The 20,497-nt window shown below is 48.8% G+C and overlaps 1 protein-coding gene across 4 annotated transcripts in view; it reads left to right on the top strand.

The window, feature by feature from the left end:
- Window positions 1-20,497, top strand: part of LOC134958605 (contactin-4-like) — a 399,552-nt gene that overhangs the window by 215,003 nt on the left and 164,052 nt on the right. For all 4 annotated transcript variants that reach the window (XM_063941309.1, XM_063941311.1, XM_063941308.1 and 1 more), the window contains exon 2: window positions 12,724-12,840. In XM_063941309.1, coding sequence (XP_063797379.1) covers window positions 12,789-12,840 — 52 coding nt within the window. In that variant the 5' untranslated portion in view covers window positions 12,724-12,788. The remainder of the gene's footprint in view (window positions 1-12,723; window positions 12,841-20,497) is intronic.

The following is a 20,497-nucleotide window of genomic DNA, read 5'->3' as shown; positions in this document are numbered from 1 at the left end:
TATAAAATACTGGTTAACAAGGTTTTGTGATGTGGCATCAGATTTGATCACGGTTGGCTTTACCATGGGAGTGTGGGGAGGAGCGTGGGCTGCAATGGTCAAATTAAGGATACAGACAAGGGTTTTGCACACATTCCTTCTGCGACCTATATCGGTAGAGATTGCATACAATATTTTTACCAGGAACAAACAACCGCATGCCTTCATTGTGGAAATTTCCGCCACTTCAATAGCGACTGTACAGTGACTAAATGTACCTTAAGTGGTAAACTAGGACATACTTCCAAGGAGTGTAACAATGTTATGTGTAATCTGTGCGCGGAGGATGGTCACCCCTACAGTAGATTCCCCTAGGCAGATAACCCAAAGAAAATAGATCCACAACCCATACAATGTGCCACCATTAATGTGGCTTCCGTAGTTTCTTAACGTGCTTGTTTTATGATCTTTGATTTTTTCAATACAGCTGAGATTGATTTTTTGATTTTAAAAAGTGACCAGAATTAGTAAATTGGACACACTCCACAAGGTGAAGAGGTAGTGGACTCATGGGCCTTCTTCTGGTCTCTTGCGGCTGAGCCATATGGTGGGGTGGTAGTTCTTTTTACTGGTATGGTAAACGTGCACAGTGTTATAGAACTATAGGTAGGTAGGTGTATTATTTTAGATATTAACCTGAGGGGACATGACCTGAGGCTCATTAATATCTACAGGCCATAGTCAAAATGGGACAGAAAATGTCTCTTCAGGGAGATAAAACCGCTCAGCAGATTGTCTTTGGTGGTGATTTCAACACCGTTATTAGGCCAAAAGACTGGAGAGGTTCAAAGACAGCCCTGGGCTATGACTCTAATTTTTTAGTTAGTATGACTGGACAGTCCGGTCTGGTGGATGTGCATGTTCGCCATTCTCCAGACCTCATGGATTACAGTTTCTTTAGTGGTAGTCATAGGTCTAGGATAGATAGTATTTTTGTTAAAGAGACCTCGAAAACTGTGCCTCCAAAGGTAAAGCCTGTAGAGTTCTCTGATCACGTTCTTCTGTTATTTTGAGTGCTTCAGACGCTATTCAGAAGGGGCGGAATCTATGGCGATTGAATTCTGAGCTCCTAAAGGAGGAAAAGGTTAGACAATCCCTTAGAGACTTCTTTCAATCTCAGGAAACACTTTTGGAGGCTGGATGAAGTAGATCTGAGTGGTGGGAAGAAAATAAAAATAGAATTCGGAGAATCTTCAGAAGGTTGGTAGCTAAGAAGAACTTGATAAAGTGAAAAATCTACCAGAATTTGAGAAGGAAATAAAATTTCTTGATTTCTGAGTGTGGAGATAGTGGGGAAATCTCCCGAGTGAAGGCTCAGATGAAGGAATATCAGTATGGATGAGCAGGTTCGGTTCTCAGAGAACCGAACCCTACCGAACTTCACGTCTCGAGACCGGATCCGAGTCAGGCTCGGATTTTCCCGCCTGACTCTGAAACCCGAACTCGGCAAAACGTCATCATCCTGCTGTCAGATTCTCGCGGGATTTTGATTCCATATAAGGAGCATTTTCACACCAGTCTCGGAGAGTGTAGTGAGAGGACGTGTCTCCGTCCTCAGTGTCTGTGTGGGGGCGGGAAAGTGGGGGCGCGAGTCTTGTGCTGTGTTGTGTTGCTCAGTCCAGTCCAGTGTAGTCAGTGTATTGTGCTGCATCAGTCCAGCCAGTCACAGTGTTGGTGTCCTCTGTTGCCATATATCCAGTGTAGCTGTATAAAGTAGAGATGTGCGGGTTCGGTTTTACTCAGATTTGCTCGGGTATTTCGGGTTTTGCTTATTGGCTATCCAAAACGCGCGACATCCGTGATCCAATAAGATGCCGTTTCGAGCCCCGAGTAAAACCGAACCCGCACATCTCTAGTATAAAGTGGTGTTGTGTTGTGCAGCATCAGACCACTGGTAGTGTCCTGTCCATCAGTCATTCCAGTGATGATATACGCTGCTGCTATATGTCCACTGCTGCCGTATAATAATTATAACAACAACCACAAGTCCCTTACAGTGTTGTTGTGTTGTGCTGCATCACACCAGTGGTAGTGTCTTGTCCATCAGTCATTCCAGTGACGAGACAGTCACAGTGGTATATGCTGCTGCTTACGACAGGGTGAACAGCGCCCGTAGGGCGGGATGAATAACCTAGTATTATTATAATAGCTCCAAATAAAAGGGTTATTGTCCAAATTAATTTTACAGGCTTTGCCGTGTGTGTGTGTGTGTGTGTGTGTGTGTGTGTGTGTGTGTGTGTGTGTGTGTGTTTAGGGGTACACTATCCTGTGCCACCAATATTGTGCGTGTATTACATCTGGGCAAATTCCAGCACGTGCCATGTTGTTTGTGCCGCACACTTGTGTCGCTTAGCTTAGTCACACAGCAGCCTCATTGCACCTCTTTTTCTTCTTTGCATGATGTGCTGTTTGGGGCCTAGTTTTTTTTAAGTGCCATCTTGTCTGCCATTGCAGTGCCACTCCTAGATGGGCCAGGTGTTTGTGCCGCACACTTGTGTCGCTTAGCTTAGTCATCCAGCCACCTCGGGGCAACCTTTCGGCCTAAAAACAATATTGTGAGGTGTGAGGTGTTCAGAATAGACTGGAACTGAGTGGAAATGAATGTTATTGAGGTTAATAATACTGTAGGAGCAAAATTACTCCCAAATTCTGTGATTTTAGCTGTTTTTACAGGGTTTTTAAAAAATTATCCAGATCCAAAACCAAAACACGAAAGGGTGGTTTTGGCAAAACTAAGCCAAAACCAAAACACGAAAGTGGAATTAGAACCAAAACACAAAACACGAAAAGTGGCCGCCGCACATCTCTAAATATCAGTATAACCGGCTGGATGCTTCGATTTTGGAGAGGGATTTGGCAAGTACCACTCGCCTGATCCTTACCAGAATTGTGGAAAATCAGTTGAGATGAAGGAGGTGAGGGGTATTTATGACAAACAGGGTGTTCTTCAAGAGGATAAGGAAGGCATCTTGGGAATCATTAGATCCTTTTACTCCGATCTTTTGTCTGCGCAGCCACTTATCAGAGAGAGGATGGAAACATTTCTGAGGGGGACGGCTGGACTTTCTAATCCAGATGCCTCGATTGAAACCTTGGGCAGGGGTGTGACGGCAGAGGAAGTTAAGATGGCACTTGGATAAGTTAAATTGTAGGAAATCCCCAGACCCAGATGGTTTAACATCTGAGTTTTATAAAATATTTGCAGACCTCTTGATTCCCCGCCTAGTAGAAGTATATAATGAGTGCCTGGGTGAGGGAACCCTCCCTTCTTCTATGAGGATATCTGCCCTCACTTTACTGTCCAAGGGGAAAGATCCATCTCGTATTGAGAACTGGCGCCCCATCGCGCTTCTCAATACAGACAGAAAGATTTTGGCAAAAGTACTATTCAATAGGTTGATAGAATTTTCAGAACAACTGTTTTTCCCCTCTCAGCACTGTACGGTGAAGGGCTTTTTGACCGAGTAAACCATGAGTACCTAGGGGCCCTACTTGAAAGGTATGGTTTTCCAGTCAGGGTGGTGAATCGGCTCAGAACAATATACAGTCAGGCCGAGAGCTTCCCGCTTGCTACAGTTTGGTGGGCTCTGCTTTTGAGGTGAGCTCTGGAGTCCATCAGGGTTGTGCCCTGAGCCCCCTCCTGTATGTATTCGCGATTGACCCCTTCATAAGAAGGGTAGAGAACGGTACATTGGGAGGGGCGCAGCTGGGTCCAGAGTTCTCTTTTAAGGTGGTGGCTTATGCAGATGATGTCACAGTGGTTCTGTCATCGGTGGCAGAGGCACATGATGTGGAAGAGCTTATCTGTGAATACTCTGTAGCCTCGTACTCTAGGGTAAACTGAGAGAAGGTATTCATTTTGACCATGGCGATTATGCCACTCTAAATTGGGTGACGTGTCTGGAGAATGCTGCCAAGAAAGTGGAGTGCTGGAAGAGATGTATATTCTCTTTCGGGGAAAGGGTGGACTTGTGCAAAGCTTACCTGATCCCGTTATTTTTATATGTCAGCTATGTGTGCTTTTTGCCTCAGTCTTTATGGATCAGATTGAACTCTTTGTTTTTCCTTTTATTTTGGCGAAACAGGATGAATCTAATCAAGAGAGGTTTTACTTACCAGTCGAGGAAAGATGGAGGGGCTGGCATGATCAACCCTGTTGTCTTTTTTGTTACAACCTTTTTAAAACTTAACATTGGGAGTTTATTGTTAGAAACTCCTCCTTGATGGGTAAGTGGATTTGTGGTCTTCCGTGTCCCCCTTCCTCAAACTTTGGTTAGGTAGTGGCCAAGTTAAGAATTTGCAAATTCAGAAAGGGTATCTTCCAATCTACGTTGTCCAGAGCTTGAAGGTGACAAAGCGTTGGGGTGTGGAAGTGGGGGAAGTAAAAAGTCTTTCCAGGAAGGAGTTGGGGGAGAGGATTTTGCTATCCCACTTCATGTTCCGCTGTCACAAAGGGATTGCCCGAGTGATGTCGCTTCTGCTGGATTGGCCCTCATAAATTCAGAGAGGATACCATTGAAGTTTAGAGACATTGCTTGGCTTTCTTTCCATGGGAAGCTTTACGTGAAGGGAAACATGATGTGGAGAAATACCAATGATCGTGGTTGTCCACAGGAGGAATGTCTAGGGGAGGTTGAGACAATGGACCATTTCTTCATCAAGTGCCCCTTTAATGTAAAAGTTTGCAAGAGAGTTTCAACAGCTTTGGGTATCCCATGCCTTTTGGGGCTTAGTTACCCAGAGTGGGCTTATGGAGCATTCAGAAGATATGGTGTATATTTAATTTGACCACGATTTAGTCAGTTTAGTAGTTAGATATCACACATGGATAGCACGGTGTCAGGTTTCCTTAAGAAATAAAATCCTTCCTTGTGAAGTGGTGGTAGATTTGATTCTGCACGAGGTAGATAGGATAATGGTTCTACACACGAAAAGGGTAGATGCTGTCCGGTGGTCCAGTTGGTGGGGCCACCTGAAACCCCCGTGAGTGGGTGGAAGAAATCCTTTTTCTAGGTCTAGCTGGAACTTTTTTTCCTATCTATTCACAGCACGTAGAGTTTGGTGATCTGTTTTTTTGATGGAACAGGTTTTGCATAGATCTAAAGAGCTTTGCTCAGTTTTCCTTTGCAAAATTTGTAAATAGTGGGGTGATTTACTGTATAAAGGGGGTAATTCAGAGTTGATCGCAGCAGCAAATTTGTTAGCAGTTGGGCAAAACCATGGTGGTCATTCCGAGTTGTTCGCTCGTTATTTCTTTTTCGCAACGGAGCGATTAGTCGCTAATGCGCATGCGCAATGTCCGCAGTGCGACTGCGCCAAGTAAATTTGCTATGCAGTTAGGTATTTTACTCACGGCATTACAAGGTTTTTTCTTCGTTCTGGTGATCGTAATGTGATAGACAGGAAGTGGGTGTTTCTGGGCGGAAACTGGCCGTTTTATGGGTGTGTGTGAAAAAACGCTATCGTTTCTGGGAAAAACGCGGGAGTGGCTGGAGAAACGGAGGAGTGTCTGGGCGAACGCTTGGTGTGTTTGTGACGTCAAACCAGGAACGAAACTGACTGAACTGATCGCAGATGCCGAGTAAGTCTGGAGCTACTCAGAAACTGCTAAGAAGTGTCTATTCGCAATTCTGCTAATCTTTCGTTCGCAATTTTGATAAGCTAAGATTCACTCCCAGTAGGCGGCTGCTTAGCGTGTGCAAAGCTGCTAAAAGCAGCTTGCGAGCGAACAACTCGGAATGACCCCCCATGTGCACTGCAGGTGGGGCAGATATAACATGTGCAGAGAGAGTTAGATTTGGGTGGGTTATATTGTTTATGTGCTGGGTAAATACTGACTGCTTTATTTTTACACTGCAATTTAGATTTCAGTTTGAACACCCCACCCAAATCTAACTCTCTCTGCACATGTTACATCTGCCCCACCGGCAGTGCACATGGTTTTGCCCAACTGCTAACAAATTTGCTGCTGCGATCAGATCTGAATTAGGCCCAAAGTTAGTAGTCGTGTATATATTTCTTTACTGTGTTATTTCCTTATTTTGTTTATGATGGAGATGTATCCTTTGGTATATTGCAGATTGCATTAATTTATGTTATGTATTATAATTTATTATGATGTAAAATACCAGTTATTTATTTATTGTATTATAATGTAAATATTGGGGGTCATTCCGAGTTGTTCGCTCGTTATTTTTTTCTCGCAACGGAGCGATTAGTTGCTAATGCGCATGCGCAATGTCCGCAGTGCGACTGCGCCAAGTAAATTTGCTATGCAGTTAGGTTTTTTACTCACGACATTACAAGGTTTTTTCTTCGTTCTGGTGATCGTAATGTGATTGACAGGAAGTGGGTGTTTCTGGGCGGAAACTGGCCGTTTTATGGGTGTGTGTGAAAAAACGCTACAGTTTCTGGGAAAAATGCGGGAGTGGCTGGAGAAACGGAGGAGTGTCTGGGCGAACGCTTGGTGTGTTTGTGACGTCAAACCAGGAACGACAAGCACTGAACTGATCGCACTGGCAGAGTAAGTCTCGAGCTACTCAGAAACTGCACAGAGAAGTCTTTTCGCAATATTGCGAATCTTTCGTTCGCAATTTTGAGAAGCTAAGATTCACTCCCAGTAGGCGGCGGCTTAGCGTGTGCAAAGCTGCTAAAAGCAGCTTGCGAGCGAACAACTCGGAATGACCACCATTGTAAATATTTTGTTGCACGTTTAATAAATGGGAGCATTCCCTCGCTCTCAGGACACATGTAATACAGACAGTCCCGATGTCCCCTCACTCTCAGGACACATGTAATACAGACAGTCCCGGTGTCCCCTCACTCTCAGGACACATGTAATACAGACAGTCCCGGTGTCCCCTCACTCTCAGGGCACATGTAATACAGACATTCCCGGTGTCCCCTCACTCTCAGGACACATGTAATACAGACAGTCTCTCAGGACACGTGTAACACAGACAGTCCCGGTGTCTCCTCAATCTCAGGACACGTGTAACACAGACAGTCCCGGTGTCTCCTCAATCTCAGGACACGTGTAACACAGACAGTCCCGGTGTCTCCTCACTCTCAGGACACATGTAATACAGACAGTCCCGGTGTCCCCTCACTCTCAGGACACATGTAATACAGACAGTCCCGGTGTCCCCTCACTCTCAGGACACATGTAATACAGACAGCCCCGTGTCCCCTCACTCTCAGGACACATGTAATACAGACATTCCCGGTGTCCCCTCACTCTCAGGACACATGTAATACAGACAGTCCCGGTGTCCCCTCACTCTCAGGACACGTGTAATACAGACAGTTCCGGAGTCCTCTCTCTCTCAGGACACATGTAATACAGACAGTCCCAGTGTCCCCTCACTCTCAGGACACATGTAATACAGACAGTCTCGGTGTCCCGTCACTCTCAGGACACATGTAATACAGACAGTCCCGGTGTCCTCTCACTCTCAGGACACATGTAGTACAGACAATCTCGGTGTCCTCTTACTCTCAGGACACGTAATACAGACAGTCCCAGTGTCCCCTCACTCTCAGGACACGTGTAATACAGACAGTCCCAGTGCCCCCTCACTCTCAGTACACATGTAATACAGACAGTCCCGGTGTCCTCTCACTCTCAGGACACATGTAATACAGACAGTCCCGGTGTCCCCTCACTCTCAGGACACATGTAATACAGACAGTCCCGGTGTCCCCTCACTCTCAGGACACATGTAACACAGGCAGACCCGGTGTCCCCTCACTCTCAATACACATGTAGTACAGACAATCCCGGTTTCCTCTCACTCTCAGGACACATGTAATACAGACAGTCCCGGTGTCCCCTCACTCTCAGGACACATGTATTACAGACAGTCCCGGTGTCCCCTCACTCTCAGGACACATGTAATACAGACAGTCCCAGTGTCCCCTCACTCTCAATACACATGTAGTACAGACAATCCCGGTGTCCTCTTACTCTCAGGACACATGTAGTACAGACAATCCCGGTGTCCCCTCACTCTCAGGACACGTGTAATACAGACAGTCCCGGCGTCCTTTCCCTTTTAGGACACATGTAAAACAGACAGTCCCGGCGTCCTTTCCCTTTTAGGACACATGTAATACAGACAGTCCCGGTGTCTCCTCACTCTCAGGACACGTGTAATACAGACAGTCCCGGTGTCCACTCGCTCTCAGGACACATGTAATGCAGACAGTCCCGGTGTCCCCTCACTCTCAGGACACATGTAATACAGACAGTCCCGGTGTCCCCTCACTCTCAGGACACATGTAATACAGACAGTCCCGGTGTCCCCTCACTCTCAATACACATGTAGTACAGACAATCCCGGTGTCCTCTTACTCTCAGGACACATGTAGTACAGACAATCCCGGTGTCCCCTCACTCTCAGGACACGTGTAATACAGACAGTCCCGGCGTCCTTTCCCTTTTAGGACACATGTAATACAGACAGTCCCGGCGTCCTTTCCCTTTTAGGACACATGTAATACAGACAGTCCCGGTGTCTCCTCACTCTCAGGACACGTGTAATACAGACAGTCCCGGTGTCCCCTCACTCTCAGGACACATGTAATACAGACAGTCCCGGTGTCCACTCGCTCTCAGGACACATGTAATGCAGACAGTCCCAGTGCCCCCTCACTCTCAGTACACATGTAATGCAGACAGTCCCGGTGTCCTCTCACTCTCAGGACACATGTAATACAGACAGTCCCGGTGTCCCCTCACTCTCAGGACACATGTAATACAGACAGTCCCGGTGTCCCGTCACTCTCAAGACACATGTAATATAGACAGTCACGGTGTCCCCTCACTCTCAGGACACATGTAATCCAGACAGTCCGGGTGTCCTCTCACTCTCAGGACACATGTAATACAGACAGTCCCGGTGTCCTCTCACTCTCAGGACACATGTAATACAGACAGTCACGGTGTCCACTCACTCTCAGGACACGTGTAATACAGACAGTCCCGGGGTCCCCTCGCTCTCAGGACACGTGTAATACAGACAGCCCCAATGTCTCCTCACTCTCAGGACACATGTAATACAGACAGTCCCGGTGTCCCCTCATTCTCAGGACACGTGTAATACAGACAGTCCCGGTGTCTCCTCACTCTCAGGACACATGTAGTACAGACAGTCCCGGTGTCCCCTCACTCTCAGGACACGTGTAATACAGACAGTCCCGGTGTCCCCTCACTCTCAGGACACATGTAATACAGACAGTCCCGGTGTCCACTCACTCTCAGGATACGTGTAATACAGACTGTCCCAGTGTCCCCTCGCTCTCAGGACACATGTAATACAGACATTTCCGGTGCCACTCACTCTCAGGACACGTGTAATACAGACAGTCCCGGTGTCCCCTCACTCTCAGGACATGTGTAATACAGACAGTCCCGGTGTCCCCTCACTTTCAGGACACGTGATACAGACAATCCCTGTGTCCCCTCACTCTCAGGGCACGTGTAATACAGACAGTCCCGGTGTCCCCTCACTCTCAGGACACGTGTAATACAGACAGTCCCGGTGTCCCCTCACTTTCAGGACACATGTAATACAGACAGTCCCTGTGTCCCCTCACTGTCAGGACACATGTAATACAGACAGCCCCGGTGTCCACTCACTCTCAGGACACATGTAATACAGACAGTCCCGGTGTCCCCTCACTCTCAGGACACATGTAATACAGACAGTCCCGGTGTCTCCTCACTCTCAGGACACATGTAATACAGACAGTCCCAGTGCCCCCTCACTCTCAGGACACATGTAATACAGACAGTCCCGGTGTCTCCTCACTCTCAGGACACATGTAATACAGACAGTCCCGGTGTCCCCTCACTCTTAGGACACGCGTAATGCAGACAGTCCCGGTGTCCCCTCACTCTCAGGACACATGTAATACAGACAGTCCCGGTGTCCCCTCACTCTCAGGACACATGTTATACAGACAGTCCCGGTGTCCCCTCACTCTCAGGACACATGTAATACAGACAGTTCCGGTGTCCTCTCACTCTCAGGACACATGTAATACAGATAGTCCCAGTGCCCCCTCACTCTCAGTACACATGTAATACAGACAGTCCCGGTGTCCTCTCACTCTCAGGACACATGTAATACAGACAGTCCCGGTGTCCCCTCACTCTCAGGACACATGTAATACAGACAGTCCCGGTTTCCCCTCACTCTCAGGACACATGTAATACAGACAGTCCCGGTGTCTCCTCACTCTCAGGACACATGTAAAATAGACAGTCCCGGTGTCTCCTCACTCTCAGAACACATGTAATACAGACAGTCCCGGTGTCCCCTCACTCTCAGGACACGTGTAATACAGACAGTCCCAGTGTCCCCTCACTCTCAGGACACATGTAATACAGACAGTCCCGGTGTCCCCTCGCTCTCAGGAAACATGTAATACAGACAGTCCCGGTGTCTCTGCACTCTCAGGACACATGTAATACAGACAGTCCCGGTGTCCCCTCACTGTCAGGACACGCGTAATACAGACAGTTCCGGTGTCCCCTCACTCTCAGGACACGTGTAATACAGACAGTCCTGGTGTCCCCTCACTTTCAGGAAACATGTAATACAGACAGTCCCGGTGTCTCTGCACTCTCAGGACACATGTAATACAGACAGTCCCGGTGTCCCCTCACTCTCAGGACACGTGTAATACAGACAGTCCCGGTGTCCCCTCACTCTCAGGACACAGGTAATACAGACAGTCCCGGTGTCTCCTCACTCTCAGGACACATGTAATACAGACAGTCCCGGTGTCTCCTCACTCTCAGAACACATGTAATACAGACAGTCCCGGTGTCCCCTCACTCTCAGGACACGTGTAATACAGACAGTCCCAGTGTCTCCTCACTCTCAGGACACATGTAATACAGACAGTCCCGGTGTCCCCTCGCTCTCAGGAAACATGTAATACAGACAGTCCCGGTGTCTCTGCACTCTCAGGACACATGTATTACAGACAGTCCCGGTGTCCCCTCACTGTCAGGACACGCGTAATACAGACAGTTCCGGTGTCCCCTCACTCTCAGGACACGTGTAATACAGACAGTCCCGGTGTCCCCTCACTTTCAGGAAACATGTAATACAGACAGTCCCAGTGTCTCTGCACTGTCAGGACACATGTAATACAGACAGTCCCGGTGTCCCCTCACTCTCAGGACACGTGTAATACAGACAGTCCCGGTGTCCCCTCACTCTCAGGACACAGGTAATACAGACAGTCCCGGTGTCTCCTCACTCTCAGGACACATGTAATACAGACAGTCCCGGTGTCCCCTCACTCTCAGGACACGTGTAATACAGACAGTCCTGGTGTCCCCTCACTCTCAGGACACATGTAATACAGACAGTCCCAGTGTCCCCTCACTCTCAGGACACGTGTAATACAGACAGTCACGGTGTCCCCTCACTCTCAGGACACACGTAATACAGACAGTCCCGGTGTCCCCTCACTCTCAGGACACATGTAATAAAGACAGTCCCATGTTTTGTTCCTGCATTTTTTTCCCCTCATTTATCTATACTGAGCAGTGTGCACGGTTCTGCATCCACTATGCAGTTATCACTAGATGTTCTCATCCTAGATTATGTGATGATCTGCAATATTTCATAATGACATCCAAAAAGAACCTCATTACCGGGTCCATTGTAATAATATAATGTCTGCTGGAACCTGCATGATTTTGGCTAATTCAAAAGGGAAAATTTGTTTTTAGGCACAACCAGGTTCCAGCAAGAAGGGGCTTATATCATACCCCACAGGCTAAACTAGAATGAAATGCTACGCTACCGTGCATTCTCAGAAAACACTGTAACGTACCATTGCGTATGCAGATACAGCCGCAGACGCACACAGATAAGCGTGCCGCATATCATTTTAATCAGCAGAGTCCTCGTGTGCGTCCTATTCGCATAGCGATGCGAATTAGATGCATTTGCGGCAAATGAAAAGACGCCCGACGCTAACAGAGTGGCACGGGACCGGTCAGCTCACTCACGCCAGGCGTCTCCCGCTATGGGGCACATTGAGGCAAGATGTCTGAGGACCCATCGTGTCCTGCAGGGGGGTGGTGTGGGGGCTTACCACATTGAGCGCCCAGTATATACCACGCATGCGGAGTAAATAATTGCACCTGCACCTCCTGCAGTGCAGAATAATGTTCAGCTAACTATGCACTTAGGCAAAATTGGCACCTAACTCTTAATCAGCCTCTATAGGAGCAGGCGACAGGTGCAGTTTAAAGAGCTTTGGAGGGAGGGGAGGAGGGAACATCCTTGTTCATCTTCCGCAGCGTTCCTTGGCCCGGCGCTGTGCTGCGTTAGTGTAAAGACACAATCCGCTCGTGTTGCCAGCAGAGGTTCCAACCAATGACGGAGTATTATATTTCAATTGATCTGCGGATGTCTCAACCTAACGTCAATATGTGGGGGTCTGTAATATTTCCAGCATGTGCGCGTGCACCTTCCTGGATTGACATAATAGGTGCATCGCTGGATTCAGGTCATCCGTCACATGGCAGGGGATGGCGGGAGGGGGGATATAGGGCGAGATCGATACGCTAGGACGGAGCAGAGAGGGAGAGGCAGGCTTGTGCCGGCACACCAGTGACAGACGGAGAATTCTAAACTTGCTGCTTCTCTCCCACAGATAAAAGAGTAAAAGTTGCCGCAGATCTGAGTGGCTGAAGAGACGTTCGACCCCACAAAGCGAGGATGAAGTTGCTATGGAAACTGCTGGCGTTTCGCTGGTTCGTGTGTCTTGCAGGTAATATATCCAGTTTTCAGTTCTTGGTATTAAAAATGCCCCTTATAGTCTTTCTGAGGGAATTCAGGTCCCACCTCAGGGGCCAATTAAAACTCGTAGACGCTCCCTTTCTCTTCACTCATTGACATCATTTCACAGTACGTAAAAGTCTGAGGGGCCAAGTTCATCAAATAGTGAAAAGCCCTGTGGCCTGTGAAAACGACCTGCACACGTGCATGTACATATATATATATATATATATATATATATATATATGTGTGTGTGTGTGTGTGTGGATATATGTTTATGTCTCGCGCTATACAACTGAGGGTTGCTAGGAAATAGCAGTGTTATAGCGGTAAACCCTTTATTGTATAATCCCGCCGATGAATGATGTACTATTTATCAGAGCCATAACTGGACTTTTTGTTGCCCTGTGCCAGAAAGAGAATTGGCGCCCCCATTTTTTTAAATGGGGACATAAGGTGCATGCCTCGTGGTGAAGGTGCATGAGAAGATTGGTCCCAGAGAAAGCCCATGCTAGGATGCCCCTTCCCACATTTTAGAGATATTATATACAGGGCCGGTTCGAGGGCCCTCGGCGCCCCGGGCAGGGAATTGGGGCGTGGCTTAATACAGGGGGCGTGGTCAGTTACGCCCCCTGTACAGCAGAAGCGGTGCGCGATGACGTCATCGCGCACCGCACAGCAAAAGGTCCTCTCCGCGAAGGGAAACTAGACGCGTAGCGTCTAGTTCCCTTCGCGGAGAGGACCTTTGCTGTGCGGTGCGTGATGACGTCATTGCGCACCGCTCAGCAAAGGTCCTCTCCGCGAAGGGAAACTAGACGCTACGCGTCTAGTTCCCTTCACGGGACCACAGCCGCAGGAGCCGGGGGGACACAGCGGGCAGCGGAGGGCACAGCAGTGGCGGATCTTGCCATGGTGCGGCGCCCTCCGGATGGCGCCAGCGCCCTCCGGAAGGCGGCGCCCCGGGCAAAAGTCCTGCTTGCCCGTGGCAAGATCCGCTACTGATTATATATATCAAGTAGTTAGAATTATCTACCTTTCTATGCAAGAGCAGATAGCTCAATGAACAGTGTCTGACTGCAATGACACAAGCAATGGGTTTGAATCCTTAGTATGTCAGCATCTTGAAATGTAATAAAGGACAGTGTGACTGAATAACAAAGAAATCTCAAGTTCAGTTCCTAAATGTTATATAGGTATTAGTGACAGAAGGGGTCAGGGTAGGAGATTCTGGGAAAGGGGGGAAGCTGCAAGTGAAAGTAATTAAAACAGATAATTGACAAGTGCTGCCAACAGTGCCCCCTAGCGCTATGTGCGGTGCCCCTTCCGCACACTCCTAGTAACAGCCCTGCTATTTATTATGAATACATTTAATAGATGAGATTTCTGCGTTTATTTTATTTAAATATTTGAATCTAATTTTAAACATTATTTTATTTGTATCAAACGGAACTCAAAGCCCAAATCTGGGTTTTCAGCTCCGCTGAGCATCCGCGTGCTGGCTCACAGAGACCGGTTCAGCAACCGATGACGCTAACCCTTGACGCCGGCCATATAACTGTGTTGCTTTAGGATATTATGTTGCGAGTAGAAAATCAGCATTTTAATTGATAAGTACAGTAGGGCTCCTAATTGTTGGGCGATGAGTCTGACGTGCAGTTTTTGCATCCCTGTTTCACACTGTGCTGCTGTGGTCGCTGTGACATCTGACTGTGATTGTTGTTACGCTGTGTCCCTCACGGAGTGGGTGGTGGGCTGACCAAACAGTCGCAGTGGTGCAAAACCAAAGCAGTTTGCAACGCATGGCCACGTGTTTTATAAATGAGGTCCGCTGACATCATAGAACACCTTCAAACCGCCATGTTGCTTATGGGAGGGGACAACAAATCCAGGAGAAGAGAGAGGATAGACGTGATACATGTCCATCCACTCCGTAGGCCTCCATTCTTCTTAGCACCCCCTGTAACAGCTATTATTGCACCCCTGGGTGTTCTCTATAATCCTAGTTTGAGAGTGAGGCCTGGTGCTACAATTCCATGGTGGTTTGTAGTCAGCTATGCTTTCCCTATACCCACCGTACTCTGTAGCTCTGTGGCAGATGAGTTATTGGTGCATCTGCAGACTGAGTTATATTCCGTATCCGTCTGTACTGTAGCTAGACGCCCAGTTCCTGGCGCACCTTAGGATCAGACGAGAGATTTATGCTTTGAGCAATGTTTAAACATTTTTCAATATTTTTTTCTTTTTTGTAAAAATACTTTCGGTTTATTTTAAAAATAAAATATTACATTTTTTTTTTCATTTACCTTTGACAAGTGTAATAAAAAGCCTGGTCTGGACTTTAGTTTCTACTGCACAAGCACAAGTCCCTAGCTTTCTGTGTGGTGCGCAAATTCCCAGAGACGGGCCCAACGAAGGGGTAACGTAACCCTTAGTGCGCTGGGCCACTATCACTCGTAAAGAGTGTTATTGAGCTGCCTCAGCTATATAATATATATATATATATACATTACATTTACTTTATCAGGAGTGCCGACTACTTGGACATCTGGATGTATATATATATATATATATATATACAGTATATGTATGTATGTATATATATATATATCCCAAGATTGCCCCGTCACTCCTCCAAAGCAGCTGGCTGTGGTGCCCTTCCTTGTGGACCAGCAGGCCCACCAATGTAGAACCACAGAAATCAGGTGGCACTCACAGACTTGAGACTTGTGAAATCAAACTTCACTCCGTGAAGAAATTTATTGTGAAACAGGTAACGTTTCGGGGACGTATCCCCTTCCTCAGACAATTCACAAGTGCAAAATACAGTGTATAAATACCATCTAAAGACCCCACTTACCCCCACCGTCACGACTCCCAGCCTGTTTCACAATAAATTAAATTACCTGTTTCACAATAAATTTCTTCACGGAGTGAAGTTTGATTTCACCACAAGTCTCAAGTCTGTGAGTGCCACCTGATTTCTGTGGTTCTATATATATATATATATATATATATATATATATATATATATATATATAATTAACAATTTCTATGCCATGTGAAATACTTAACATATGTTATTACAGAATCCTTCCGGGCCTAATTACGCACTGTGTCTGAGTTATCACACTGCGGAATGAGCCCTTTGTTTATCTCACTGGAGATGACATCGTTTGATGAATATTTCTCTTTGATCTGCATGGTACACGGGAAAGGTAGAGGACCCGTCTGTGGGATAGGAACACGCTTTCCCGTCCATTACCGCGGAGCCAGTTGCTGGCGTGCTCGGTGATAACTTGCTGCCAGACAGCGCTGGAGCCCTCTATTCCAGATAATGTGGTTATCCTGTCTGTCACATGATGTCCTTAGGAGACAGCGGAATACATGGCAGTAATCATGCGAGACATCAGCCGTCTTTATGGTAACTCATATCCTTCAGTTGTTAATTTTTCCTGCAAATCATTGGCTTCCTTTTATTTTTTTTGCCGCATTTTAAGTGAAAAAAATAAAACAACATTTATACATATTGGGTCTGATTCTGAGCAGGGAGCAAAGCAATAACTGTGCACCTGGGTAACACCGTGCTGCGCTGCACGTGGGGCAGATGTAACCTGTGCACCTGGGTAACACAATGCTGTACTGCAGGGGGGCAGATGTAACCTGTGCACCTGGGTAATCCATGCTGCACTGCAGGTGGGGCAGATGTAACCTGTGCACCTGGGTAACACAATGCTGTACTGCAGGTGGGGCAGATGTAACCTGTGCACCTGGGTAACACAATGCTGCACTGCAGGGGGGCAGATGTAACCTGTGCACCTGGGTAACACAATGCTGCACTGCAGGTGGGGCAGATGTAACCTGTGCACCTGGGTAACACAATGCTGTACTGCAGGGGGGGCAGATGTAACCTGTGCACCTGGGTAACACAATGCTGCACTGCAGGTGGGGCAGATGTAACCTGTGCACCTGGGTAACACAATGCTGCACTGCAGGTGGGGCAGATGTAACCTGTGCACCTGGGTAATCCATGCTGCACTGCAGGTGGAGCAGATGTAACCTGTGCACCTGGGTAACACAATGCTGTACTGCAGGGGGGCAGATGTAACCTGTGCACCTGGGTAATCCATGCTGCACTGCAGGGGGGCAGATGTAACCTGTGCACCTGGGTAACACAATGCTGTACTGCAGGGGGGGCAGATGTAACCTGTGCACCTGGGTAACACAATGCTGCACTGCAGGGGGGCAGATGTAACCTGTGCACCTGGGTAATCCATGCTGCACTGCAGGGGGGCAGATGTAACCTGTGCACCTGGGTAACACAATGCTGCACTGCAGGTGGGGCAGATGTAACCTGTGCACCTGGGTAACACAATGCTGCACTGCAGGGGGGCAGATGTAACCTGTGCACCTGGGTAACACAATGCTGCACTGCAGGTGGGGCAGATGTAACCTGTGCACCTGGGTAACACAATGCTGTACTGCAGGGGGGGCAGATGTAACCTGTGCACCTGGGTAACACAATGCTGCACTGCAGGTGGGGCAGATGTAACCTGTGCACCTGGGTAACACAATGCTGCACTGCAGGTGGGGCAGATGTAACCTGTGCACCTGGGTAATCCATGCTGCACTGCAGGTGGAGCAGATGTAACCTGTGCACCTGGGTAACACAATGCTGTACTGCAGGGGGGCAGATGTAACCTGTGCACCTGGGTAATCCATGCTGCACTGCAGGGGGGCAGATGTAACCTGTGCACCTGGGTAACACAATGCTGTACTGCAGGGGGGGCAGATGTAACCTGTGCACCTGGGTAACACAATGCTGCACTGCAGGGGGGCAGATGTAACCTGTGCACCTGGATAACACAATGCTGCACTGCAGGTGGGGCAAATGTAACCTGTGCACCTGGGTAATCCATGCTGCACTGCAGGTGGGGCAGATGTAACCTGTGCACCTGGGTAATCCATGCTGCACTGCAGGTGGGGCAGATGTAACCTGTGCACCTGGGTAATCCATGCTGCACTGCAGGTGGGGCAGATGTAACCTGTGCACCTGGGTAATCCATGCTGCACTGCAGGGGGGCAGATGTAACCTGTGCACCTGGGTAACACAATGCTGCACTGCAGGTGGGGCAGATGTAACCTGTGCACCTGGGTAACACAATGCTGCACTGCAGGGGGGCAGATGTAACCTGTGCACCTGGGTAACACAATGCTGCACTGCAGGTGGGGCAGATGTAACCTGTGCACCTGGGTAATCCATGCTGCACTGCAGGTGGGGCAGATGTAACCTGTGCACCTGGGTAATCCATGCTGCACTGCAGGTGGGGCAGATGTAACCTGTGAACCTGGGTAACACAATGCTGCACTGCAGGGGGGCAGATGTAACCTGTGCACCTGGATAACACAATGCTGCACTGCAGGTGGGGCAGATGTAACCTGTGCACCTGGGTAATCCATGCTGCACTGCAGGTGGGGCAGATGTAACCTGTGCACCTGGGTAATCCATGCTGCACTGCAGGTGGGGCAGATGTAACCTGTGCACCTGGGTAATCCATGCTGCACTGCAGGTGGGGCAGATGTAACCTGTGCACCTGGGTAATCCATGCTGCACTGCAGGTGGGGCAGATGTAACCTGTGCACCTGGGTAATCCATGCTGCACTGCAGGGGGGCAGATGTAACCTGTGCACCTGGGTAACACAATGCTGCACTGCAGGTGGGGCAGATGTAACCTGTGCACCTGGGTAACACAATGCTGCACTGCAGGGGGGCAGATGTAACCTGTGCACCTGGGTAACACAATGCTGCACTGCAGGTGGGGCAGATGTAACCTGTGCACCTGGGTAATCCATGCTGCACTGCAGGTGGGGCAGATGTAACCTGTGCACCTGGGTAATCCATGCTGCACTGCAGGTGGGGCAGATGTAACCTGTGCACCTGGGTAACACAATGCTGCACTGCAGGTGGGGCAGATGTAACCTGTGCACCTGGGTAACACTGTGCTGTACTGCAGGAGGGGCAGATGTAACCTGTGCACCTGGGTAACACCATGCTGTACTGCAGGAGGGGCAGATGTAACCTGTGTACCTGGGTAATACTGTGCTGCACTGCAGGTGGGGCAGATGTAACCTGTGCACCTGGGTAATCCATGCTGCACTGCAGGTGGGGCAGATGTAACCTGTGCACCTGGGTAATCCATGCTGCACTGCAGGTGGGGCAGATGTAACCTGTGCACCTGGGTAATCCATGCTGTGCTGCAGGTGGGGCAGATGTAACCTGTGCACCTGGGTAATCCATGCTGCACTGCAGGTGGGGCAGATGTAACCTGTGCACCTGGTTAACACAATGCTGTACTGCAGGGGGGCAGATGTAACCTGTGCACCTGGGTAATCCATGCTGCACTGCAGGGGGGCAGATGTAACCTGTGCACCTGGGTAACACAATGCTGTACTGCAGGGGGGGCAGATGTAACCTGTGCACCTGGGTAACACCGTGCTGCACTGCAGGTGGGGCAGATGTAACCTGTGCACCTTGGTAACACCGTGCTGCACTGCAGGTGGGGCAGATGTAACCTGTGCACCTGGGTAATCCATGCTGCACTGCAGGTGGGGCAGATATAACCTGTGCATTTTGGTAATCCATGCTGTGCTGCAGGTGGGGCAGATGTAACCTGTACACCTCAATAACGCCATGCTGCGCTGCAGGTGAGGCAGATGTAAACTGTGCACCTTGGTAACACCATGCTACGTTGCAGGTGGAGCAGTTGAAACCTGTGCACTTGGGTAATACTGTGCTGCACTGCAGGTGGGGCAGATGTAACCTGTGCACCTGGGTAATCCATGCTGCGCTGCAGGGGGTCAGATGTAACATGCATCTGGGTAGCACTGTGCTTCACTGCAGGGGGGCAAATGTAACATGTGCAGAGAGAGTTAAGGCCCATATAGACGGGAGAGATGTGTGCTGAGCGATGCGGGGGAGGACGGGGGGCCGCTCACTTCACCAAGCCAATCTAGCACCGGCGATAGCGATGTGCGGGGCCGCGCATCACTATCGCTGAGGGGGCTACACACGAGTGATCTGTGCTTAAAATCTAAGCAATCTAGTCAGATTGTTTATATTTTCTCTAACGTCCTAAGTGGATGCTGGGGACTCCGTAAGGACCATGGGGATTAGCGGCTCCGCAGGAGACTGGGCACAACTATAAAGAAAGCTTTTAGACTACTGGTGTGCACTGGCTCCTCCCACTAAGACCCTCCTCCAGACCTCAGTTAGATTCTTGTGCCCGGCCGAGCTGGATGCACACTAGGGGCTCTCCTGAGCACCTAGAAAGAAAGTATATTTAGTTTTTTTATTTTACAGTGAGATCTGCTGGCAACAGACTCACTGCAGCGAGGGACTAAGGGGAGAAGAAGCGAACCTACCTAACAGGTGGTAGTTTGGGCTTCTTAGGCTACTGGACACCATTAGCTCCAGAGGGATCGACCGCAGGACCCGACCTTGGTGTTCGTTCCCGGAGCCGCGCCGCCGTCCCCCTTACAGAGCCAGAAGCAACGAAGAGGTCCGGAAAATCGGCGGCAGAAGACTTCGGTCTTCACCAAGGTAGCGCACAGCACTGCAGCTGTGCGCCATTGCTCCTCATACACACTTCACA

The sequence above is a fragment of the Pseudophryne corroboree genome, chromosome 9 (genome assembly GCF_028390025.1).
Source record: "Pseudophryne corroboree isolate aPseCor3 chromosome 9, aPseCor3.hap2, whole genome shotgun sequence".
Taxonomy (NCBI): Eukaryota; Metazoa; Chordata; class Amphibia; order Anura; family Myobatrachidae; genus Pseudophryne; species Pseudophryne corroboree.
Note: the sequence above shows the minus strand (reverse complement) of the source record. Positions and strands in the feature narration are given on the sequence as shown.